A 27,153-nucleotide genomic window follows, 5' to 3' on the forward strand; every position below is an offset into this window, starting at 1 on the left:
TAAATTGTGAATATTATTTTCCAAAATTTTCAGACAATTTGGTCGGCAATTTGATCTAAAATATCTGAAAATTGCAAGGAAAAACATGTATGAATGTTGTCAATAATACATGTTTTATAGGTATATTAATTGGCAACTCTCGAATGTTAATGCGGCGTTTTTCCTCAGTATGGCAGCATAAGTCGTCGTTTTCGGGACGAAGAAACGTAACTCAATTCAAAGGTTGTAAAACTGACTCAAAACAATTCAACGTTTTACGAGATGATTGTCGGATGTACCTGAGTAATTTGCGCCCGAAATTTTTCAGCCGTCTGCAAAATATTGGAAAAATAATAATCAGTGAAATTTTCAGTTGGAAATGCCCAAGATTCGCCTGGTTAAATGTGCAGTTTGCGAGGGAAAATTTGGCAACATCAAAATGCAGTTACGTTCTTTCGTGAGGGAAACGAAGAAGTGCCAAATATTGGAAGGGATCCCCAGTGCGTTCAGGCACAATTTCAGGAGACCCATTTTTGATAAATTGCGGGTCGAACAATGGACATTTGAGTTAGGACGAAGACATTCTCTTGAATCTAGAAGAACAAGAGGACTGTATGTTGTAAAAATAAGTATTTTTTTTTAAATTTAATTTGCTTCGGATGTTGCATGATCGTGCCGTTTGTTTTATCATGTGAGGCAAATATGAAAATGTATATGCCAAAACTTCCTTCAGTGCATTTGTATACGATAAAGAGCGTACACGAATTTCACTAGAGTTTGATAAATTTGAATTCCAATTATGGTAGATCGACATCAGGGCCGGATTAAGGGGATGGCCACATGGGCCGCGGCCCATGGCGGCAAATTTAGGCGTCGGCAAATTTTCAATTTTTTTAATGCAGGTATCAAAAAAAGAGAGGAAAAAATCGAATTCAGAAAATAAATTACAAACCAGAAAAGGCGACAGAATCTCTCATTTCCTGAGGGTAAAAGTATAGTAATTTCTAATTTTGTCGTCTTTCGGTGATACAAGAGACAACACCTTTAATTAGCCGAGTCAAGAGAGCAACCAAAAACGCAATTCAACCTGCAACGGAGCGGCGCGGCCAGAGACAAACTTCACGCATTGCGTCAAACACAGTGCGGTCGGCAGCGGTCGGCGTGAAGCGCATAGCGCCTTCAAGACTGCATGAATACTTCACGCATTGCGTCAAACATAGTGCGTTCAAAAGCGGTCGGTGTGAAACGCACAGCGCCCATTTGACTGTGGGAATGCTTCACGCATTGCGTCAAACACAGTGCGTTCAGTTTGTTCTTTCATAATTTTTTCGTTCATTGCTTATAAATGGAAGGCCTTGTTCACACAGAGATAAGTTCACGGAATACTTAACTTTCGCGCAAAGTTCCGTGAACTTTTGCTGGTAATGTTGACAGGGCTTCGCAAAAAATGTGTACAACACGAGTAAACGCGTCTTATGCACCCCTCCCCGCTGCACGTTCACTTGATGTTTTTTATTGATGTTTCAAAACGAATGAGAAGGGGGCGGCAAAATACAGGCGGCCCACGGGCGGCAAGTAGGTGAATCCGGCCCTGATCGACATTTCAAAAACCTTTTTCTCAATTAACTTTTTTTGAACTGCAACATTCAAACCGTAAGCGTTTTAGGAGTCGGCGATTGTTAGTAAAAAATAAATTAGTGGTGAAACTGCGAAACTTTGTGCATAGCTTGCCCGACTACCTTAACTTGGACGTACTCATGTGGAGGAACAATGTACACATGCATTATACCAAAATAAACTTAGTACATGGGATTCGCGCGTTTCATAAATCCTTTAAATTTAATTTGCACTTGTACATTTTTCCCCCCTGCTAAAAATGAGTGTAATGTTAGCATATTGATAGCAATGTGCTAGTATTAAGTTTTCAAGCATAATACTGAGACGTAATGTTAGCAATATGCCGGTACTATACCAGCTATATGTGAGAATTAAGTTCGTTAGTGATACATTAAATGATTATATCCTAGCCATATGTGTGTTATATGTTAGCATTAAGTTGGTCAACATTATACTAGTATTACACTCAGCAGTGTAATGCTAACCATATACGAGTTATATGTTAGCATTAAGCTGGTCAGCATTATACTAGTATTATACTCAGCAGTGTAATGCTAGCATTACACTAATGAGTGTATAACTGTGTGATGAGTGTTTACCAGTCACGGCCACCAGATGGCGCCGTACTCTTCAATGTGCGATTACCGTTTTCTCTGGGCCCAAGCCTGCCTCGGATGAATGGTTTTTGTCTCGTTATTCTTCTCACTTGTTAAGGTGTTTATGATTTACTTCTAGAGATTTCACTTTTCTTTTAATATTTATATTTGATAAGTTATAGAAGCGGTTAAAAGTTGCGCTCTCTTTTTCACAGCCTCATATCAATATACTTGGGCATACCCGAGAAATCTTAACTCCCCGATCGTTGGAGGGAACCGTCAATAAGGATGAACACCGCTAAAGTCTCACCGTGGGAGTAAGAGCGTATAAGGCGTCACCACCCTCTCGCCGCTCGCCTCGGCCCAGCGCCACCCCCGCGTCCTTTTAAGGACGGCACCGCACTTTTATTTAGGAATGTGCTAGCTAGCATAATTCTAATGCGCACATAATTAGTGTAGTGTCAAGTTTATACTCCTGAGTGTAGAGTCAGTATAATGCCAGTGTAATGCTAGCAATTCACTCGTGAGTGTATAGCTAGTATAATGCTAGCTATATACTCGAGAGTGTACAACTAGTGTAATGCTAGCATAATGCAATTCTGTGTGTAAATCACATTATGCTAGCTATACACTCGCGATTGTAATGCTAGCATTACACTCATTTTTAGCAGGGCCTCTAGCATTAATACGTTAATTTTAAGAATAGCTAGCATTTAGGTCTTCGATGACAGCTTGACTCTTACGTAAATGAGGAAGAATTAGCCCGCTAGTGGAAATAAATCCCACAGAGGAACAAAGTTATCCCTATTGGTACAATGTTAGGCTAAGTAAATAAGTGTGAGCGTCCTTTCTAAGAGTAGCGTGTAACAAATGCAGCAACTGGATTTCACTTTGTCACCGAAAGAAAGTAAAACTTGGATTGTGGCCAGCAAGGCAGTAAATTCTAAACACATTATGTGATCGTATCGTTCAAATGCCGCATACCTGGCAAAAAACCTTCAATATTTTTGATAAATTGTGTAATTTTAATGATCTTCCTCATCGCTGATGAGTTGGATCGGATGAATCACTTGCTCGCAGAGCCAAGTCTCCCTTGCTTACTTCCTTTCCGGTTTGCATCATTTAATGAACGTAGGCATTTTTAGTGTTGTGTTGAGTGGTAAATTTCGGAAGCTTACAATGTAACCGTCGTTAAAGAGTAAGCCTGAAGTTGCTAGATTTCACTGCAAATTTTCGTAAATATATTTTTCAGCTCAATGTTGAGGCATTGCAACTGATATAAAAAAAAATCGGATCTTTTGCTCCTCTGATTGGATATCTGATAACGTTGAATATAGTCTTCCGTTTTTCAACAGGCTGACCTGGGGAGCTTGAAATATAAAGATGAATCCAGACATATTTGACGAACTTTAAGCATCGATCTGGTAGATGTTTAGTTACGATTTTAATGAGCCCGGCTGGTCGTATTGATGGTTAAAACACAGTACGGCCAAAATCGGGAATTGTGTATCTCTACCGAAATGTTTCAAAATCAATGATTATGTTTACCAAAATAATTGTCAGTTTCCCGTCCATTCCCGCACTGCATATCCTAGTGCGTGTGAAGTGCATCGTTGTCACGGTGTCGGATGATGCGGAAGCTGATTAATGAAATATCAAAGTTCCTCCGTATTTTCAAATAACTCATTTGAAAATACGGTGGAACTGTGCTTATTTGAAATAAGCACAGAAAATCCACAGAAAATATAATAAAAAACCTCGGTTAACGTCATTTTGTAAAACATAAGCGGGGATTTGCGATGTTCCAATTGGAAATACGAATTTCCCAATCTTTATCATAAGTATGACGATGGAAATCTTCCTCTTAAAATTTTCATATTGTTACTTTGCACGCGAAAATCTCGTAATCGTGGAATTCCTCTCGAGTGAGGTCGTGCTTCAATTTCCACGTGAGCTCTGAGAGACGTGGAGTTATACGGGCAATAGGGTTAGCGTAGAAATTGAAGTACGCTCTTTCGTCAGGGAAGGGCGAGGGGTGGGGGGAGGGGGGGGCGAAATGTGCGTCCCCCGTCGACGTCGGCACTTTCGTCAGAACTTGACCTTCTCCAGACCAGCTGAGGCCCCGTGACGCATCCGCGGGAATTCTTTAAGTCTGGCTAGGACTTCGATTCCGAATTAGACTCAACGTCGTTCTATTTGTGGACAGCGTGGAAGGAACTTTTCCAGCGGAAGCGTGGGCTCGGACGAAATTGAGCTCGAAGCGCTAAAATTAGGTGATAAAATAAAAAGAAATCGTGCGTAATTCTCACGCACAAACAAGACCCAATAAAAATGAGGCTCTACGCAGGACCTCTTCTGAACCACGTTCGGTTGAACGGGATCGAGCACCATGCGGTGTTTTCATGAATCAAAACAAGTCGTAAATCAAGCATTGACGGATCGGAAAGGGGGAGCGAGGGGAAATAGAGAAGGAGGGGGAAATGGAGAGAAAGAGGAGGAAGGGCGGAGGGGATTGAAAGTTCTTATGGTGCACTTGTACTGATAATGTTGCTGCCAAAATCGATGATTTGCAGTAGCGTGGCGTGCTTTTCGATGTATAGATTGATCTGCCATTTAAACCTATGGAAAAGGATCGATATACAGAAAGTTGGCAATGAACACCTCAAAAATCGATTCTTCGCCATAGATTCATACGGGGAAATATCGATGATCGATCATTCACACCTCGCGACTGGTTTGCATGCGTTCAAGTTCGGGGTTGTGCTATACTACACAAAACTTCAGCACAAATTCAGCTTTGAATAATAGAGGCATTTTTCCGTAAAAGGTCATATGAGACTCCCAATGCTGCTGAGATTGTACAATGCAGTAAAAGCAGGTAGTAACTTATCCGACAGTTCTGCTATGAATTTTCCCCGAATCTGCTCCGAGTTTTTTCTCACTATTGTATGGAAGTAAGTTGAATGGATTTCCCTGGTAAAAATTGGCGATAGGAGCTGCGTTTCAAAATACCATAGGAGTTCTTACAGCCGACTGAAGGAGGCGATAGAAAATCATATAGCTGGCTGTAGAAAGTGGAAAAAATCATACGGCCGGGCTACACGAAGCGATAAAAAATTATTCAGCTGGGCTTTTTATTATTATAGTTCCTATCGCCGGGCTTTACACTTTATCGCCTGGCTGTTGCTTTTTCGCCATCGATTATAAAAGGCTATAAGAAATTGTGTAGAAATTCGTGTGCTTTGTGAATCCTTAAGTTTGTACGGAATATTTACAAAACGCACATTTACTACATATTTTTTTTCATCAATTAAAAGGAGAATAATCCATACAGAGTGTGCAAACATTTCAAAGTCATGAGTTAAAAAGCGCTGACTCTACGAGATTAAATATTAGAGCTTAACACAAAGCGGAGCGGCGGCGCATTGACGCCTACAAACCTAACAGGGATACTTCACGCATTGCGCAATGCGTGAAGTATCCCTGTTAGGTTTGTAGGCGCCAATGCGCATTTCGTGCTGGCTGCCCGCCCGCCGCGCCGCGCCGCGCCGCGCTGCAGCGTACCACGGCGCTTGAAGCAACTATTTCACACCAGAGGTATTTATAAGGCACCCATTTAAGTGCTTTTATAAGGCACCCGATTTTTGAGGACGTCTGAATGAGGACAAGAAAATCATCATAAAGAAGAATTCCTCAATTTTTGTCTTCAAGATTTAAGTTTACTCTAACAGTTATTATCATCATACTTTGGTATAGTACAAAATGTTTTCATCCTTTATACATCAATACTGACAAATTATATACAATTCTTTTGTGAAGGTGAGCAGTCGGCGACTGACACTGTCAAGTAACACTTGATGACAAATTTATATAAACTGTGATCTCAATATTCAACCATTTATTTTTGTATCAGCCTTCATTTTTGTGGCGTAAAATTTTCATTGATTTGCCTCAACGAGGCGCGGTCATAAAGTTCGTTAAAAATTGAAGTATTATTGATGCTATGAAGTCATTAGATGATGTATTTCATTAGCGATTACAGTAATTATTGAGAAAAAAGTAGGTAAATTAAAAGAAAGTTCAGCTTGAAGTTATTAATATACTTTTGAGTAGCATTAGATAACATCTTACATGGTGTGAACATGTATTTTGAGCCACTTGAAAAACAACTGACACTAAAATGAAACTACTTTCCACTTTGATCACACTTGAAAAGGAGCAAAGCTTCTGGAAAACTCTACTTCTACCCCTACATTAGTAAATTTAAAACAATTAAAGTTTTAGAGTAGAATTCAATGGAAAACCGGCGATGAGTCGGTCAGTGAAATCGGGACGATTCCTAACTCCTAGATTCTCAGGTTTTACAGCGGATCAATAACTAAAGTTGTTTAACTTGAATTTAGAAAAAAAGTTTTCCGGCATTCCTTCAAAAAATTGCACCTATTCGGTTCGGCCTAACATGAAAAAAGGTGAAAAAACTCAAACCACTCAATTTTTAACTGCGATTAAAAAAAACCAAAGTGTTTACATAAAAAAAGACTAAATTTATTCCAACTTTACCCCCAAAACTGAAGAGATACGCGAACAGACTTGATATATAAAAGACTAACGAATTAAGAGTTCTGATTTTGATGTGTCTCCGGACACACTCATCACCGATTTGTTACAATTACATCTGCTTAAAATTAACTATAACTACCGTTTATTATTCATAGAGACTTAAAAATAAAATGCACAGCCTTTTTGATGCTCTTATGTTGTCTACATAACAAAACTATAAGGACTCTTTAGATCTTTCGTCTCTGTACAGCTAAATAGACTGAAAGACACCGTTTCACAGAAAAATTGTGCAAAGCTCTTCCACGTCGGAATGAATATGTTGAACCAAATGTTCTCCAAGCAGTCGAAAATGGAAGAACTCCAGTTGGAGAACTCAAGATTTCATCATGATCTGAATAAATCTATCAAATGTCAATTTCTTTACAATCGGAATGACAATAAGACCGTGTTTAATTGAATTAGACCAAAAGATAAATTGTTGTTGAAAGTTCAAAAACTTTTCTCTTGAACTGGGACACTGCAGAGGCTTCCCAAAATATTTTACCTTTGTAAAAGTAGCAACCGTTTTGCAATCATTGGTTTCTCCCACAAAAAAATAAATTTGAGAGAATTTTCGAAAGTCGGATTCGAGAAACGAGTTTTGAACTTCCATCAACAATGAGAAATTACACACGATCAACCAATCTTTGACATAACCAAAGATTTTTCAGCTAATGCCATCAAAATGATATACAATTATTATTCAATTCATTGAAGTCTAATTAGTCACTGAGGGGTATTCTGTGCCCCTTATATGTAATGTTCCTTTTGTGGAAGCTATGAATGGTGATATCTCAAAATAATTATCATTTGTATTCTAAGCGCAAACATGAATTAATTTGATGTTGCAAGATAAGAGACGCATTTAATATCCAATATGATGTACTAAAATAATTATTATTTTAATCAATACTTTACAGGTAAAATATACATATCATCTTTTCTGAGGCACCGTTAAAAGGGGAAAGGGGGACAAAAACGGGTCTCAAATTCATTTCTCCTTCTTTCCATTTTCTCTCAATGAAAACTAATCGAAGTATTAAAGCGCGTATTTCCGGGTTATCTCAAAAATGAAGAAAAGAAAAGAAAAAAAACCGATTCCGTTATTCAATTTTTGCATAAAATATTACTTTATTGCCATGAATCTGGTTTGGACGTACCTATTATTTTTTGTCGGTTTACTTAAATTGGACTTTTGCTCAGCGCCGGTCATCGTTCTTTCTCACTATTTTTCATTATTCCTGAATAAAAAAGTCGCCTTGAACACCTACATGCGGCTTATGATAGATAAAAAAATCGTGAAGTATAAAAGCTACAGCATTGGCAGTTGGAATTTCCCAGAATACGGTGGAGGTAAAATATAGATTTTCATAAAGTATTTGAAATATTTTCGACGTTTTTATGAAATAATCGTTTAAAAATCAACACGAATCTACGAAAAGCAAGCCATTGAATCGTAGCATTCAAAAGAATATTACTGCTGACAATAAGACTTTTACTTCGCATATAGGGTTATGGTCTGAAATATTTGTGAAATTGGGCATGAGAATGTAATCAGGCCAAAATGGAGCCGAAAAACATCAATTAAGAAGTGCGTAATCTACATTACATTTGATCTGAATTATACTCTGTCCCTTTGGCAAACAGAATCGACGGTGAAACTATCAGACCACGTGCGTCGGTTTGCGACGCTGTAAGACTTCCTGTCAAAATTTTTTTCAAAATAGAAATCTACGTGACGTGAAAACTTCTTTGATTTTTCTTCTCCCTCCGAAAAAAGCTCTGTGAAAACTGCAAGGAATGATATTGATTTCTTCCTCTTCCAAAAAAAAAAAAAAAAAAAAAGAAAAAGAAAAAGAGTGGAAGTGAAGATTTTCAAACACCACAAACGAGGTGTAAGTGGTCTGGTTGTTTCACCATCGAGATATTAATTGATTTTTGTTACGTTCATTCAGAATTTAAACTCATCGCACTCATAAGAATTGAACCATTCATTTTAAAGTGAAGTGAAATCGTAAAAATTTAACCGGCAATGTATAATAGTAAGGCAGTCGCAATTCTCTCGGGAAGGATAATACTGAAAGATTCTTGCGATCTAAATAGAAATGGAGCTTTTGTATGTGTCAGGAATTTGCGATCTTCATAGGTACTAATTTCAATGTTCAGGAATTTCAAAAGCTCTCAAAATTGATGTGGTAGGAGATGTCCCAAGCTATCCTGATGAGAATCCACTTATCAAGTCAAACTTTTCATGAAAAGTTGGGGAGCAAATAAATTCGCAGAGTCACCGTGTTTTCGGTTTTGGAGTCTCCAAACAATTTGGTAACCCTGTTAAATTTGCTCCTATCTTTGCATGGAGAGATTGACTTCATAAAGAAGTAAACTTTTAGGGTAGCGTGGAATATCCCCTCCGATACGGCTTCAACTTTGAAAGATTTTTTTGAGCTTTGGAGTTCATTTCAAAGAGAACCAGTGGCAGCATCGTGTTTCTCGCGCAATTTTACCCATGAAATAGTACTGAAATCGCAAATTCCTCTCACATGCAAAGGCGGAAGGGCGCCATTGTCAGATCCTCATGTTGGGCGCTCAAGTTTCAACGTAATATACAAGAGATGAGTTCGGGGGTTGAGGTTATCGGTAACGGGACCCGAAGGAGTCCCTGCTTCTTTCATCGGCCAATCCCGTCTCTCCGGGTAGGATCGTCACGTGTGTCGCGTCCGATTGCAGCGTCGAGCTCTCCCCGTTCGTCATTCCGGTCCCCATTTTCGGGTTCCCTTTGTTTTGGAGGGCTTGCACGTAATTCTGGAAAAAAGAAACAGTTCGAGAATTAAAGCAAATGGTTTTTACACCGGGAGGGGGTAGGTTTTTCTCGAATCTCGGCCACCAACATGCAGTAGGTCTCAGGTTTTTTCTTGGGAATTTTTTGATTTTTAATTTATTTTCCGACTGAAAATGACTCAATTTTGAGTCAAAACGTCTCCGATTTTTAGTGTTATATTTTTAGCCTTGTTTCCCGTCGTTTCTCCCTTCTTTTTTCATGTCACCATTGTCTCGAGTCCATTGTTTCGTAAAAATTGGACTATATTTTTCATTAAGGAATCACTATTTCTGGTTTATTTTATAAACAACATAAATGCCATCGGTTTCTGTATGCAGGAAGGTGCTTTTATAGAAGAGCCAGAGATATTGGTTTCTTTTTGCAAAATGTAATCCAATTGGTGTTGTGCACGAAAGCCAGGGTGGCGACCGATCTCAAATAAAAGAATATCACAATTCTCTGACCCTTTTAAATTCAAAAATTCGCAAATTCCTTGGATTTGAATGAAAATCCCTCCCAGCCCTATTTTTTCTCCGAGTAAAAGAATTTTCCGATCTTTCGCAAAATTTTGTGATATTTCAAGCTTTCCCTGACTGTCACCTCGCACCATTCCACAGCGACTGCTGATTTTGAGACAGCGGCCAAGGAGCGTAGCCCCATCCTTATTTTACACAGATATGAATCAGTGACGTGGCGTGCTTTGCGATGTATCGATTGTTATGCCATTTAAACCTATGGAAAAAGATCTATAGACAGGGTGTTCGCAGCGAACACCTTAATAATCGATTCTTTACCGTATAGGTTTAAATGGCATAACAATCGATACATCGCAATTCACGCCACGCCACTAATATGAATTGATTAGAGAAGTATGTAAAGTCATGGGCCTATAAAAGAATTGAATGTATGTAGCTCTCTAAGTGTATTAAAGTTACTTACTTGACTGATAATATCTCCGTGAGCGGTGCGAATTTGATAGAGATACCTATAGTTTTTCTGCTTCATTTCAGCTCGTTGTTCTTTTGTCCTTGGTTGTTGTACTTGTGCAGCTTTCCGCGCTTTTTTTGCAGAAATTGCTGAAACACAAAAGAAACATTTTACTTCTATAGAGACCTTGTACACAATGACTAACTTTTCGTCAGTCAATTTATCGAAATGTATTATTTATCGTTTTTAGTCATGTATGAATGAATGATTTCCTGTATTGTTCAGCGTAAAGAACAAGTGCTCTAATTTACAATAATTAGTCATCGAAACTCCAAACACTGAGCGAATTCAGAAAATTTTTCAAGAAAACATTTGTCGTCAACAAATTACATGGTTTGAAAATTTTCAGTTACTTGGTGGACAGTTGAGTTGTGTCAATAAGTTATAAGAGAGATGTTTTGACAAAAAGGTTGAATATATAATTATAGAATCCGTAGTGTTTGTGCCTTCCTTCACAGTATCTCACAGTTGAGAGCTGATCGAACGTTATTGCTCAAGTGACTCTCCAATAAAACCCCTTCAATGAAGAGGCCATGCAACAAACACTACTTAGGCGTTCAAATAGTTGCGACGAGTTATTCGCAGGTGTTATTGCAGGAGCAAAGTTTTGGATATAGATATACTACGATCTGAAGGATTTTAAATTATAGATTTTGGTCAAATGGCTCAAATGAGGTAATGAAATTATTGCACCGAGTGAAACACTGAGACAGTTATAATTCTTTCAGATTTATTAAGACTAAAATAAAATCGAAAGACTTACATAAATCAGAATAGAGACATGACATTTTTGACGACATGCAGAGATTTTTTCAGCAGGATAGAGTGAAGCCGAAAGAACTTCTTCGACTTCATTTAAACGTTTAAAAAAAATATCTATGAATTCCAGAAAAGCTTTTGCCACCTGTTTGATAATTAGACGAGTGTTAGATTCACTCCATTGCAATGGAGCTTTTGTACGCTGCAGGGATTGATGATTCAAGTACTATTTCTTCCGTAAAATCTCTTTAGGAAAATGATGGCGCCACTGGTTTTTCTCTGAGACGAACTCTTAATTTTAAAAAAAAATGCCTCTCAAACTCGAGGCCGTAATAGAAGTACGTCACAGTTAAAGCCCACCTCTATATTCAGTCAAATTTTCTATGCACAGATAGTAGGCAAATTAAGTGTTAGTGCTGCATGCCACTTTTTGGGCGATTTCAAGGTTGGAACCACGAGCACCCGAGGTAAGTGAAGCGTAGGTTTGCTCTTGCAACCTTTTTGGCCGAAACGCAGTTTTTTACTCTTGCCCTTCACAGTGGCCATGAAGCCCAAAAAAAAAAAAAAAAAAAAAAAAAAAAAAAAAAAAAAAAAAAAAAAAAAAAAAAAAAAAAAAAATTACGACAAAACGATTTTTAGGACTAAAAATATGATACTTTTAGACTTAAAATCGTGAAAAATCAAAATCTTGGCTGACCCCATATCCGAGATATTGCAATTGAAAATTTTCGTGGTAAATGCAAGTTTTTTGCTGATTTCGATTAGGTTTTTTATATATCTGTCCATTGAATACGTGTCAATTGGTTCACGTCGATCAGTTCATATTTTTAATTTTCGTTCGATTCATATCGATCAAACACATTTAGTCTCGTTGCATGCAAACTTCCTATCATACACTTTTTCTAATTGAACAATTCGCCTTCTGCTGCATCTCCAGCAATTGTTGTTACGAATACGTTGTGCGTGATGATCTCAGCTCATTACATACTTGTCTCTCTGAAGGCGTTTTATGTGCGAAAGTAGAGCACCCTCTGTTGGAGAACAACGAAAGTGAGATTGAATTGATTGCTCAATCCACACTTCGTTCTTTCTCCGGCAGACTGCGCTACTTGTGCTCACAAAACGCCTTCAGAGAGTCGAGTATGTAATTAACTAAAATTAGCACGCACTACATATTCGTAACAACAATTGCTGCAGACGCAGCTGAAGGAGAATTGCTTTCGCACATAAAACGCCTTCAGAGAGTCAAGTATGTAATGAACTGAAATCAGCACGCACAATATATTCGTAACAACAATCGCTGTAGACGCAGCAGAAGGCGAACTCTTCAATCGAAAAACCTCAGTGGCGATTTTGCAAGTTGGCTACGCTGTTTCTCCTCCATTTAAATCCATTAAAAATGTCGATTTAGGTGACGTAAGTTGCCACACATAGAATCGATTGTTTTACATACATTTCACGGAAAAAAAGTGTGAGGGGTTATCCCCTAAAATTGTGGTACTTTCCCAATTTGTTGGATGATATGGACATTTCTAATTAATTTTGGTAGTATCGCAATTTAAGTTGGGGTAGTACCGCAACATTTGGGTTAGTAACCTAATTTATTGGGGAACTACCACACTGGAAAAAAAAAAACATTGAATCTAGAGTTCAGACTCTCAAAAACATCGACAAGAAAAACTACTCTTGATTCAATCGGATTTTTGCTTAAATCAAAAGAAAATACGCACAAATTAAGAGGCTTGGTTCTTGATTTAAGGAAAAATCCGATTGAATCAAGAGTACTTTTTCTTGTCGATATATTTTTAAGAGTCTTGACTCTAGAACCAACGTGTTTTTTCCCAGAGCATAACTAATCGGGGTATTACTACAATCAATTGGGGTACTACCACAACTAATTGGAAATGTCCATATATCATCCAACAGTTGGGACTTAACCCCTACCCATTTTTTTTTCAGTGTTAAATTGAGGAAAAACAGTGTTGCCAGCTTTAAAGAATCAAACTTACTTTGTTCGTGATGGATGCCCCTGCCAGTGACACCGCACTGGAGACAGAGGCCGGTGAGAGTGGCCAGTGGCCAGAGGCCCAGGATGAACCAGGAGAACCAGCAGTGTCGGACGGACGACGAGGCGTTATAGCTGCTCACCCTGGCGACGCTCTCCCAAATCCAGCGGACCATTTCGAACCTCTCGACCATGAAATCACAAGCGGCGGCTTGAATGGCGCCCCCGTAGACCGCGGTCCCCAGGATCGTCAACCCTGCACAATCACACAATGAAAGCTCGCTTAATTGAAATTGCCAAATTGCAGACGGGATCTCGCATTTTCCAGCCTTCCTCTTTCGAGTGGATCGAGTCAATTTGAGAGGTCGGACATGAAATTTCTGACTAAAACTGTAAGTTTTGATGTTTATTTCGGCACATTTTCAATTTCAAAGGGGTGCGATCAGCAGAAAATTTCTCGAGGAAACCAGTGGACCACTTTTAGAAGACTGAAAACAAACACATTGGATCTAGAGTCCAGACTCTTGAAAACATTGACAAGGAAAAATACTTTTGATTCAATCAGATTTAAGCTTGAATCAAAAGGAAATCCGCTCTAATTAAGAAGCTTGGTTTTTGATTTCAGCAAAAATCAGATTGAATCGAGAGTACTTTTTCTTGTCGATGTTTTTAAGAGTCTGTATGCTAGATCCAATGTGTTTTTTTTTTTCCAGTGAACCTTAAAGTTTTGTATAAACGGAGTTATAAGCATTTAAGGTTTCCAAATTTTGTCCGATCTCTCCTAATGACTCGATCCACTGTGCGTTGCTCTTCTGACGTAAGGGCCATAGGCGGATCCAAGGGGGGCGTAGGGGGCATGCGCCCCCCCCCCCCGTTCACCCGAAAAAAAGAGGATGAAAAGAGGAAGGAATGGAGGAAAGAGGAAGAGAAGGTGCTTACATTTAGCTATGTATTATTCATGACGAAAACTCAAACTGCATATTTGATGTTCCAAAAATTCAAACATCACTGGTTCACCTGAAACCTTGTTTTCGAACCTGGAATTCCATAATGTCCATATGGAATCGGCTAACCCTTTACTGATTTCGGTACTTTCGCGGAGGAGGGGGGGGGTGTCTAAGTTACCGATCTCATCATGAAGAAACGACACTAATTCCTTGCAATTGAGTTGATTTTGAAAATTGTCAGTTCATTCAAAGGCTCGGTTCAAAATTGTGAAGAAGAAAATTGTCCTATGTCGTTTTCGTTTTTAACATGTTCATTCAGTGGTATCTTTCGAGCTTAAGGCATGATGGAAAAATCAACATTCATGATGAATTCGAGCACTTTTTCGATACGTGTTGAGCCGAGTTCGAAAAAAAGGATTTCCTTTTCAGAAAAAACTGTTTGGCAACCTGCTATTCAATTGCAGTCGGGAAAACCACGCCTGCTGTCAATGCTTGCTGAAAAGCTGAATTCACTGACCTATTTCGTTTAGTTTCACAGCTTTGGCTTGCAGGGAACATCGATACACAAGGCTGTTACATGCCGAGGGAACACAGAAGTTCTGTTCTTTTTAACTAGATCTATATTTAAGTCAGGGTCGTTATTACCTCTGATCTTTGCTAATATATTGAATGATTGGTTTCGATGTGGCATGTTTTCTATTTTCTTGTGTTGTAATTAGTTGGGTTCAACTTTCTGGAGAGGATGTCTAAATATTCGAGGAAAAATGAACGTGCTGTCCAATAATTTTACTTCTACACTTTACAGTCTAAAGATTAAAGTTAATGAGTAATGAATGAGCCTCAAGATCAGATTTTTGTTAAGTTTGAACGATAAACTTTTTTACGTTAAAACAAGTCACATTTGAACTCATTCGATAAAGAGACAGATCGAGTTGAGACATTTGGCAGCCAAAAAATCAATGAATAAAATTGAAATTTTAACATTTTTAATATAGATTTTTTCCTTTCATATTTCCATCACCTTTCTAAAACTTTTTACCTCATTGCTGGTTAGGCCCGTATCTTCATATCACTTTGATTGTGTTTCAAAGTCATTTTGTGAGCATATAGATTTATTTAATAATAAAGATTCAAAAATGTATTTTGCGTTTACACAGGGGATTCGGTGTAAACAAATTATTTTTTCAAAAAAAGGGATGTCTGCGTTTTATTCTTTCTTTCTCGTCCTCCTTTTCTCCCTACGCTGCGAAAATTAACAAACGGATATTCTGGATACAGGATATAGGAATGTACACAGCCGTAGAAGCACCGCTACAAACCAATAAGGCAAACGGAATCGAACGCGATGTGGACTTATAGTAAGGGAGAAGATGCGCGTTGATGACGGCGCAGAGATACAACTATTCGTGCTTGATGGATGTCCGTGTTGCGTCTGCCAAATTGAAGGCGCGATGGCGCGAGGCGTGAACTGGGTGCGTGTTTTTAGCAAGTCGTAGGTCAATTTTACACGGTCTGAGCATTTAAAGGTTAACCAACCATTGAGATAAGAATTAATTTTTGCTCAAAAAAATTCGGGAACATCTCAGTCGCATGGGTGTGCTCCAGTGGCGTGGCGTACTTTGCGATATATCGATTAATCTGCCATTTAATCCTATGGAAAAGGATCGATCAACAGGGTGTTCGAAACGAACACCTTAATAGTCGATTGTTCACCACAGCTTCAAATGGGGAAATATTGCCAATCGATCATGCGCGCCTTGCACTGGAAAAAAAAACACATTGGATCTAGAGTCCAGACTCTTAAAAACATCGACAAGAAAAAGTACTCTTGATTCAATCAGAATCTAGCTTAAATCAAGAACCAAGCCTCTTAATTTAAGCGGATTTCGTTTTGATTTCAGCAAAAATTCGATTGAATCAAGAGTATTTTTTCTTGTCAATGTTTTCAAGAGTCTGGACTCTAGATCCAATGTGTTTATTTTTTCCAGTGTGCCTTTGGTGTGCTATCCTTCTAACAGCTTTATATTAATGTGCCAAAAAGAGGAAGGAGTTATTTTGAACCGGAGTAAAACCTTATATTACAAACCAGGAATTGCAGAAAGTTTTAAAAGCTTTGGGAGTATCCTGTATCATGAAACGGAGCTCTTACGTCACGATGTGGTGAGGGAGGAGAGAAGCGGGGCGCAAAATGCTTGAAAAAGCTCTGCAGGCGAAAGCAAAACAATCCCAGCGCATTTTCGTCGATAACAACACGTGATGAGCGTTAATTTACGTGTAACCTACATAACTCCGGACTTCCGCGCTTATACTCCCAAGTCTAGCTCATCTGCAGAGCTTTCTTCACCTGCGACTAGTCTTCTCGTTGTAGTATTTTTAGTCGCTTAGTATGCTTTTTTACATACTATAACTCCGATTACATTATTGATTTTGGGGAGATTGGGAGGAGAGGGAATGTTTATTTCAGACGCTTTTCTTTAATGAAACTCACAGTTGAAAATTTAGTGCGAGGAAGTTTCGGAATCGCCATATTATCTGAGTATATATGCGAATATTATGCGCCATAATGTATTTATATTTTTAAGACTTCAAATAAGACAAGGAATAAAAGCGAGTGTCAGCCAAAGATAGAAGAGACTTAATAAGGCCTCTTTTCTAAGTTTTTCTCTCATATCTTAGCAAAACTTCTTCGGTAGCACAAAGCGGAGTATAGCCAATTCAAGTCTCGCATCTTCGCGCCTTCAATTTTGCAAACGCAACACGGACATCCATCAAGCACGAATAGTTGTATCTCTGCGCCGTCATCAACGCGCGTCCTTTTCCTTGCTCTATTTGCATGTCGTGTTCGTTTCCGTTTGCCTTATTATTTTGTATCGGTGCTTTAAGGGCTGAATACATCCCTATATTTTACATCTAGAATATCTCTATGCTGATTTCAGATAAAGTCTAAACTCTATCTAGAGCGGAGCATGGCGAGTTTACGCCTCGCGCCATCGAGTCTTCAATTTTACAGACGCAATACGGACATCCATCAAGCACGAATAGTTGTATCTCTGCGCCGCACGCTGCGGCGCGGCTCTCCAACTCCCAACGCGCATTGACGCCTACAAACCTAAGGGGATACTTCAAGCATTGCGCAATGCGTGAAGTATCCCCTTAGGTGTTAGTGCGCGTCTCGCGCCGCGCCGTCATCAACGCGCGTCCTTTCCCTTGCTCTATTTGCATGTCGTGTTCGTTTCCGTTTGCCTTATTAATTTGTAGTGGTGCATGCTTTAAAGGTTGCGTATATACTTATAAAAAGGAACCAGCGCGATTGCAGTGTTATAAAAATGTTACTTCAGCATAATTATCTAAAAAATCTCCCAGAATAGCACATATTTTTTCATTCCCACCAAAAAAGCGTTTATTTTGAAGGAAAATAATTGTGTAAATTTTAATACCGTACACATATTAAGTATCATTAAAAATAAAGAAAAAGTCGCACGATTTTAAATACACTGAAATCGCGCTGGTTCTTTTTTGCTAAATGCGATCCATTTTACATCCAGAATATCTGAATTATATTTTGCAATAAGGAACCACCATCTCTGGCTCTCCCATAAAAGCACATATCTGCGCAGGGAAACCAACGGTATGTATGTTGTTTCTAAAATGGGCCGGAAATAGTGGCTCCTTATTGCAAAATGTGCTCCATCTCCATGCTAATTTCAGATGCAGTCTGAAACCTATAAATACGTAAAAAGAAAGTCTTGAAGGACTTGTATTTTGAGTTTGAACGCACCTTTGGGCCAATGGAGATTGAGGAGAGCGAAGAGGATGGCCGAGCCCATGAGGATGCCAACATTGAGCCAAGTGGAGGTGGAAGCGTATGGTGTGTGACTTGCTATGGCGATACCGGCTACCGCCAATAGAACTCCTGAGTGGAGTCCGAGCACAAAAAGGCCCACGTATTGCACCAGCATCGTGATGCACCCGAACAGCAAGCCAGCTGTTAGTGCGATTGCTGATTGGAAAAAAATACAGATCGAAATAAACTATTTTTGTCTAAGTGAATACAAATTAATAATTTAAAAAGCTTTGTTGAAAAGTACCAGTAGAAAAACAAAGAGGGAAAACGGGAAACAAGGCTAAAATACACATTTTAAAAAAAAAGAGACGTTTCGACTCAAAACTGATACCTAGTCGTAAATACAATAAAATATTTTGAAAAACGATGAAAACCTGAGCCCTACATGTCCATTCTTCGACGAAATGTGACAGCATTGATAATCTACATTCCGATTGCATATTAATTTGTATAACTCGAATAGTTGAATGGTTTTAATATTGAATCAATCTGTTTCATTAGCCATTTATTTTACTTCATCAATAATAACACTTTGTATTGAAAAGTACCCGACTAGAGTCAAACATTAAAAATATTATTAAAATGTATTAAATATTCACTAGTCAGGGGGGAATTTCTTTTAAATCCTCCTTTGAAATTTTAAAAGGGGACTTTAGAGAAATTTCCCTCTGACTAGTGAGTTTTTAATATACAGGGTGGCCCAGACCTACCGTACCAGGCCTTTTTTTCGGTTAATTTGGGTCGCACGAAGTCCAGGATCACGGGGATGAATAGAGAATCGACCCCAAGGAATCCGAATTACATGGTCCTAGAGCCCCCCTGGCGCCCCTTCGGGGGTAAAAGGGGGGTCCGTACTTCAAAAGTCAGGGTTTATGTCAAAATTTTGAAATTATTTCATCGGAATCAGAACGTACGAAAATTTTTAACTTAAATCGACACCAAGAAATCCAAAATCGGAACCTCCGTGTCCAAAATACCGACCCTTAAAGGCGGGGGACAGAGCCCCCTTTCAAAAAAATTCAAGTTCGTCAAATTGACGCGGAGACTCGGAAAAAATGTGTATTCATGGGTAATCGACCCCAAGAAATCCGAATTTGAGGGTCCCGTTGTCCACAGAGACTTCTCTGTTGGGGCACAAGGGGACTCTGAACTTTTAAATTTAACCGGTCTGGAAGTCCTACCCGCCATACAATACTCTGGTTTCTAGCCATCATCATTTTCAAATTTTGAAGATTTGACTGGAATGATTTCCCCTTTTTCTAAGTTTCGCAAAAACCGACAGGAGCCGAGATAGCATTTTAGGCCACGGCCGCCATCTTGGGTTTGCGAATTTTGGACATTTGACTAGAAATTTGAGTTTTCCGTCGAAAAATACCCTGAGATACCGAGTTTCACCGAATTCGAACGAACAGAAACTGAGATAGCATATTAGGCCACGTCCGCCATCTTGGAATTGAAAATTTTCAAAAATAGACTAAAAATTCGAGTTTCCCGTCGAAAAATGCCCTCAGACACCGAAATTCAGAAAAATCCATCGAACAGGAGCTGCAATGGCATTTTAGGCTACGTCCGTCATTTCTGCTTTTGAATTTAAAAAAATTTGACTTAAAAGGCGTGATACCCAAAATCGAAGGTCAGATTCGGATTCCTCGTAAAAAATCGATGCAATTTCATGTATCATACCCGAGCATAGCGTGAAGGAAAGAGACGTAACGTAGACATACTGATTCGAGCATATGAATGCAACATGGCAACATGGGTAGTGCTCAGTGGGTCAGCGGAGGAGGAAGAATAAGAATTTATCGTGAGGAATTCCTCGAGACGAAACCGAATGCTTAGCGCCGGCCGGCGCCTCCCCGTTCGGTTGCATCTCGGGCGACCCGCGCGGCGGCGTAGTTCAAACGGGTAGTACGACAGAATCTATACGCGTCGCTAAACCTTTTTCCTTCACGCTATTCTAACAAATGATACATGAAATCTCATCAATTTTTCACGAGAAATCCGAATCTGAGCTTAGCTTTTGGATATTACGCGTTTTAATCTATTTAAAATCGTAGGAGAAATTACAGAATTGTCCTTGAAAATTGATCACACATTATTGTTTTTTTACGTCATTAAACCTCTTTCCTTCACGCTATTCTAACATATGATGCATAAAATCTCATCAATTTTTCACGAGGAATCCGAATCTGAGCTTAGATTTTCGATATTACGCGTTTTAATCTATTTAAAATCGTAGGAGAAATTACAGAATTGTCCTTGAAAATTGATCACACATTAGTGTTTTTTTACCCCGTTTTTCCTCTGCGTTCACGAATGCGTATTGCATATATCTACACAGATGAAGGCGAGCACGCCCTGATCGTGCTCCAGATTTCCTTGAAGACATACAAAATGCAGCAATTCCGAACGAAACCTTTTATTGATTGGTTTGAACAAAATAGCTTACCATTGGTGTGGATTTTTTTTAATGATTGTGATTCTCCATCTCCATGCATGATATCAAAAGAAAAAAAGTAATGCTACAATAATAATTTACGGAGCCGCAAACTGCGTGGTTTTTTGACAGAATTACGAAAAGGATTTAAACCCAGGACCACGAAATATTGTTCAAGTGGAATATGTTTTTTGCGGATGCATTTTGAACGCTGATGATAAAGTGAAAGCTCCGAAGTACATCCGAAAATTAGTATGATCTTGAAATGATGAGTATAGTAGACTCTAAACTGTTAGATGCACAATACATGCTCTGTGAATCTACCAATGTAGCATCGTATGCTTTGTTAAGTTCTGAGTCTGTTCACTGTGACCATCGCCGTCTCATCGTATTTTACGCTTCCAAATTTTAGTGAAATTTCCATGTTTTGCAGCACGATAAGTTCATCAAGTACCTTCATCCAAGGGGGTGGTATAGAGATGCCGAAGTATTCAAATATTCAAGTTATACTTAATATCCAATCGGGATGTAGAATTTTAATACTGTCACATTTTGTCAAAGAATGGACATTTTGTTTGTTTATTTTCGTAACAGTCGGAAGGAGTTAAGCACAACAGTCACATCGACGGTACTTGCATTTGCGGTATTTTGGAACCAACCAACATCCCTTCTCAAAATTGCAATTTTTTGGCCCATCTGAAGGTTATTTCCACAAAATTTGGAGCGAAAGTGTTGGCTGGTTTCCTTTCCAAAAAATTAAATAGGGAATGTGATATTAAAACACCGCAATGCAGATGTGACTGTGTTGCTTAAATCGATCCACTTTTGCTTCGGTTCAAAAGCACATCCCTAATTTAATGAAACCAGCATTTTACTTGCGACTAGTAAACACCGATTCGACAATTAAGTACAAAAAATAAGGTGATACTCTGCTAAAATGGAGAGAGAGAGAGTGTGTATCGCCACTCGCCAGTCTTTATAAATCTAGTAAACTGCTCCAGAAGATGTTTGGTTCATCTGAAGTTGATGGAGACGGAGAGGTTCTCTCGAGTATAACATGTTGCATCAAAGACGTTTGAAGGCGCTTTGACTATGTTTAACAAGTCAAAGCTCCTCCACAAGCATTTCAAACCCGTACTGTCGCGTCGTGCTAAGGAAGAACGCCGTATGACCCTACAGACGTTGCCATATCTCCTTCAATAAAAAATGAAGTTAACATTTTTTTCACAATTTTTTTTACAATTTTTAGACATTTTTGCCCGTAATTTAATCTAAAATATCAGAAAAGTTCAAGGAAAAATAAGCATGACCTCCCTGAAAAATACATGTTTTATTCAGAGAAATTTGGCAACTCTCAAATGTTCATACAGCGTTTTTCCTTAGCACGGCAGAGTAGTCCGTAGATTAGTGACAAGTCTCACATAGAAACACCGATGAATGTTCTACTACGAGTATTAAATGTACGTTAATAAATCAATCCGTTGGGGTGGGTTTCCCAACCTTGGATTGTTTACGGTAGACTCAAACGGAGAAAAAATTGTATTACAGACTGGCGATAATCGTCACTGCGGCAGATCTGAATTGAGCGTATCAGAAAAAAAGGATAGAAAGTATTGACTAAATTTGTAAAATTGTTACATGATTTCAACTCTCTGAAAGCACGCGAGTTCCCGCCATTATAATCTATCCCAAAATTCGACGAAATAAGAATTTATACTCACAAATATTTCCATAAGTTGAAAATACAGCCTCTTGAATACAAATCAAGTAAAGAAGGACTGATCCAAAAATAAAACCAGTTAGGAACATCACCGTTTTGAAACATCTGTAACCTGAAACAAAACGAAAAGTAAAAATTAACGAAGAGTGAATTTTCGTCGATCAGATTTCTTTCATATCTGATCATATGATGATAATGAACGCACTGATGAATTAATGGTAAATAAAAAATCAATCACAACAAAGATCTCAGGGGCGCAATCTAAAAATAACATAATTTTTCACCTACGATACTAAAACGTCAACATAATTTTTCACCTACGATACTAAAACGTCTCTATCAGTTTGCACTTGAGCGCCTACCTTCGTAGAGACGTCTCTCCTAAATTGCGGCATTGCCGTGTTTCGGAGATTTGTGTTCCAAGAATTTTGAAAAATTGGTTCCTTGACGAATTCCTCAAAATGCTTGTTTAAAACTCCGAAACACGCAAGTCCTTTAATCTAGGAGATGGATCTCTATTAAACGCATTAAAGTACACAATCAATAAAAACCGAGACGTTTCGACTCAAAACTGAGTCATTTTCAGGCGGAAATACAATAAAATTTTTTTTTTTAAAAAAAAAAACGATGAAAACCTGAGCCCTAGGTACATGGATCATTTTTCTCAGATCCCGGCCACCACCATGTAGGGCTCAGGTTTTCATCGTTTTTTTAAAATTTTCATTTAATTTCCGATTGAAAATGACTCAGTTTCGAGTCGAAAGGTCTCGGTTTTTATTAATTGTGTATTTTAGCCTTGTTTCCCACCCCCCTCCCCTTGTTTTTCTACTGTTAAACGCTCAAATATTTGCCTTCTGTTTTTTTTAATCGAAAAATTTGAGCAAAAGTGCGTTTGGATACCAGAAAGGCATGCAAGGTTCTCCAGTATCATCGTCAATAAACGTAAGAGCGCAGTCATCCAGCGTATCGGCATTTCAGTTTATAAAAGAGCTCGGTTAAGTTGAATAAAAATGTTTCAAAAAGGTTCGCAAAAACAAAAGAAAAGACACCCGCACGTGCTTGACACAAAGCGCCCTCTCGACGCACGAAACACTTGCTTTAAATATGAGGTAATGAAGGGGGAAGCTTGAAATTGAAGGGAACGACATTGAGAGTGCTCCCTCTTTTCAGGATGATCCTGGGATGCCAAATCGTGCATGAAACATTCATTTTAATCCCTTGAAACTTAGGAACGGTGTGCGATGTTTTTAGCAAAATCCGGCAAGGCTGTCTCCTCTGGAGCCGGTATTCACCCGTGAAATGCCATCTTCAAAGCGAGAATTTCAGATGATTAATCATTCGAAAGGAGGACGATTTTCCACGCGGGGAGCGGATGTCGAAAAAGACGTCATCAACAGCTAGTGCTCAATTATCTTAGCCTTTAGGTGTCGGTAGCTCACAAGCTCTAGTGTCCTTTTTTCCAACGTTTTTTTTCGTGAGACCGGCTCAATCTCCTTGTGAAATGTGCATCTATATCAGACGTTGCCTGATTTCTTATCGTGTTTTATTTTTTTTGACCAGAAAACTAATTAACAATTAGCAACATTCTGACTAAAAATTTCGTGAGGTACGTGTACAGTAATGCCCCGATTATCCGACGATTTGTGGGGAGACCAACATTTTTAAAACCACCAAAAAAGATTAGACATATGCCGTTTTAGGCTCTTTTCGAAACCAAAAAAGAAAAGCTTGGCCAATTCTCCATAGCACGTCATTTAATTGAATGTCCTCTGTTTAAAAAAAACGCATTTATCAAAATTGTCTTAAAAATAGGTTTTCTTCGTATCGGCTGACTAGTTTTTGGACAAAAACTCAATTTTAATAAAATCGGATGACTGAAGTCTTAGGTAATTGGTGGTCTGAGCAAAACTCAGAAATAGAATATTTCAAATTAACGTTGAAGTCGCCAGTAGAAAACAATTACTCACTAAAAATCACTATTTTTTAAAAGAATATTTCTTTACCCTTTCGAGTGATCTATTTAAAACTATTGCGATAGATTTCCGCTCTTATGCAAAAACACGATCCATTTACCTACTTCCAATATTGACGTTTTTAAAAGGCATTTCCAAACCACGTGCGCCTCGGTTTACTGGCACTGCTAAATTTCTGTCTACACTTCATTTTTAGTAGAGAGCTATCCAACAAAGTTTCTTAAAAAACCTGTGTGATTTTTCATCTCTCTGTATAGAAAATTTTGATAAAAAGTTTGAGTAATGACGTTGATTTGTTCTTGATTAAAAAATCGAATCAGGGGACGATATCTCGAAACACCGTAATCGAGATACGTGGTATTTCCACCCACGTGACCGCCGATCAAAAAAACCCGACGCCTGTTAACTCGTTCTCTCCCTGGCGAAGGAACGTAACTCCATTCCAAGGTTGCAAAATTGACTCGGAAAATCAAATATGATGCAGAAATATGTTGGTGTGATTTTTGCCCAAAATTTATCTATACTTCTGCAAAAGAGCACCGAAAAAATCGGTGAAATTTTCTGCTAGAAACTCCGAACATTCTCCACGTAAAAAAAGCAATTTGCGCGGGGAAATTAGGCAACATTAAAATGTAGTTACGTTCTTTCGTGAGGGAAACGAAGAATTGTGCGCCGACGCACAGTGGATCGAGTCAATAGGAGAGGTCGGGCGAAATTTGGAAATTTTAAATGCTTATAACTCTGTTTAAACTAAACTTTGAGGTTCTAAAAGTGAGTCCATTGGTTTCGTCTTGAAATTTTCTTCCATGAACGCCCATTGAAATTTAAAATGTGACGAAATAAACAACAAAATTTGCAGTTTTAGTCAATAATTTCACGTCCGACCTCTCAAATTGACTCGGTCCACTGAGCGACGTTGGGGGCATTGAGGCCGATCGGGATATCCGGTAGGTGGGGGGGGGGGGGGATGTGATGCTGTGGGATAATTTTCAAAGCGCCCCAAGATCAGGCTGAGAGGAAAATCAATGAAACTGCGGGGGGCGGGAACAAGGGGGAGGGGGGCTCTTCTCCGCGTCCTGTTGCCATGTCCCGACGCGCATGTCAACGACGCCTCGCGTCGCACAGTGGGTCGAGTCAATTAGGAAGGTCGGACATGACATGTTTGACTAAAACTGCAAACTTTGGTGTTTACTCCGTCACATTTTTGATTTCAAGGGGTGCTTTCAGTAGAAATTTTTACGAGAAAACCAATGGAACAACTTTCAGAACCACAAAATTTTATATAAATGGAGTTATTAGCGTTTGAAGTTTCCAAATTTTGTCCGACCTCTCCCATTGGCCCGATTTACTGTGCGACGCTTCGCGTCGCGACGTGACGGTTGCAGACGCTACGACTGCCTCGGGAGCGATGCATTTGTTTACCAACACACGATTGTTTTCGGACGCAAATGATTGGACGGCGGGAATGAACTTCGGATGTGTGACGAAGCCGTGGTCAGCTACGAGAAAGAAACACGTATTTCTGGTCGGACGGCTATTCGCACTTGGAACGTGCGTTAATGATATCAGAAATGGGAAACGTAATCCCGCTGTGTGTGTGTTTTACATGTTTTATTGATTATTTTGGTCTCCAAGTTCGATCATTCCCGGAGAGAAAATCAATAAACTTTTCACTGAAAGGAAAAAGTTCGGTCATGCGTATGAACCGCTAGACCGAAGATGCAGATTTTAAAGGCTTTAAAATGAATTTTTCCTAGTGGATTTTAAGAATTCAATTTTCCCATTAGAATTTTCTTAAATCTTTTTGAATGAGCTCACGGCGCTATCAAGCACTTGGAAAAAGAAAAAAATCAATTTTGAAATTATAAAGATAAAAAAACTATCTCGTGTCGAAGTTCAAAGTTCCTTATCAAAATTGCTTATTTTTTGCGTGTAGCAATTGTAGCATACTTAGCCCCAGAGAGTTCTGACTGTGGGATTTCGGTAATACTAATCGGTTCAGGACAGATGTACATGGACTTTTTGCAATTCGGAACTGCAATCTCTGGCTCATCTGCAAAAACACTTATGTGGGTAGGGAATTTAGTGGCACATATACGTTGTTTCTAAATCAAAGTTCAAAACTTACAGGTGCCAATGCGTCAGTTGCGCCTAATAAATCGGTCATGGCGCCTAAAATATGAAGCTCTGCGCCAACGTGGCCCCTAAAAAATGATCGCCCCCCCCCCAAAAAAAAAAAAAAATTAAATAAATTCTAATTTTTCTGTTTGGTGATTTTTTAAAATTTCGACGCACATCAACGAATTCTAACTATTCACTCGGTGCGCCGTGATATGTGGGCAAAAAGTCAATTTGGCACGTAAAAAATCTTCAATGGCCCCTTAAAATCAAGCTTGATGGGCCACATGACTCTTGAAACTCAAAGGTGAGTTCCGAACACTGTTCTAAATTGAGCCAGAAATTGTAGTTCCTAATTACAAAATGTAGTCCATGTGTAACTTAACTTTCAAACTAGCCCGTGCATGCTAAAGGCTAAAGGTTCACGTCCTCTTTGTCTATCGCTCTTTTTACCGATGTTAATAATCAGGCCGCTGGTGGAAATTTTCGTTGTTTTCTCCCAGTGTGACACCGATGCGCATTAAAAGACGATCCGAGCGCGTACTTTTGAATGAGACGTCGTCATTGACTCCAAATGCAAAAGAACGCAACCACACATTAAGATGAGCTCTGTCATCCATATAACTCAACGCTATCCAGAGCTCACAGGACAAAAGAATTACGTCATTTTGTGATCAAAGAGACGGACCACAGACAAAAACGATGAATGAGGACGGTCGAGATAGTATTACAGGTGCTCTTTCCGTGCAGTAGT

The 27,153-nt window shown here is 38.9% G+C and overlaps 1 protein-coding gene across 1 annotated transcript in view; it reads right to left on the reverse strand.

Annotated features, from left to right (window-relative positions):
- Positions 1-5,889: 5,889 nt before the first annotated feature.
- The window catches only part of LOC109034521 (transmembrane protein 198), a 60,616-nt gene continuing 39,352 nt past the window's right edge, over positions 5,890-27,153 (reverse strand). The window contains exons 3-7 of the mRNA XM_019047722.2: positions 22,310-22,420; positions 18,086-18,307; positions 13,365-13,616; positions 10,549-10,685; positions 5,890-9,593 (exon numbers count right to left, since the gene is read on the reverse strand). Of these exons, the coding sequence (XP_018903267.2) occupies positions 9,423-9,593; positions 10,549-10,685; positions 13,365-13,616; positions 18,086-18,307; positions 22,310-22,420 (893 nt within the window). The 3' untranslated portion in view covers positions 5,890-9,422. The remainder of the gene's footprint in view (positions 9,594-10,548; positions 10,686-13,364; positions 13,617-18,085; positions 18,308-22,309; positions 22,421-27,153) is intronic.

The sequence above is a fragment of the Bemisia tabaci genome, chromosome 5 (genome assembly GCF_918797505.1).
Source record: "Bemisia tabaci chromosome 5, PGI_BMITA_v3".
In the NCBI taxonomy this organism is placed as follows: domain Eukaryota; kingdom Metazoa; phylum Arthropoda; class Insecta; order Hemiptera; family Aleyrodidae; genus Bemisia; species Bemisia tabaci.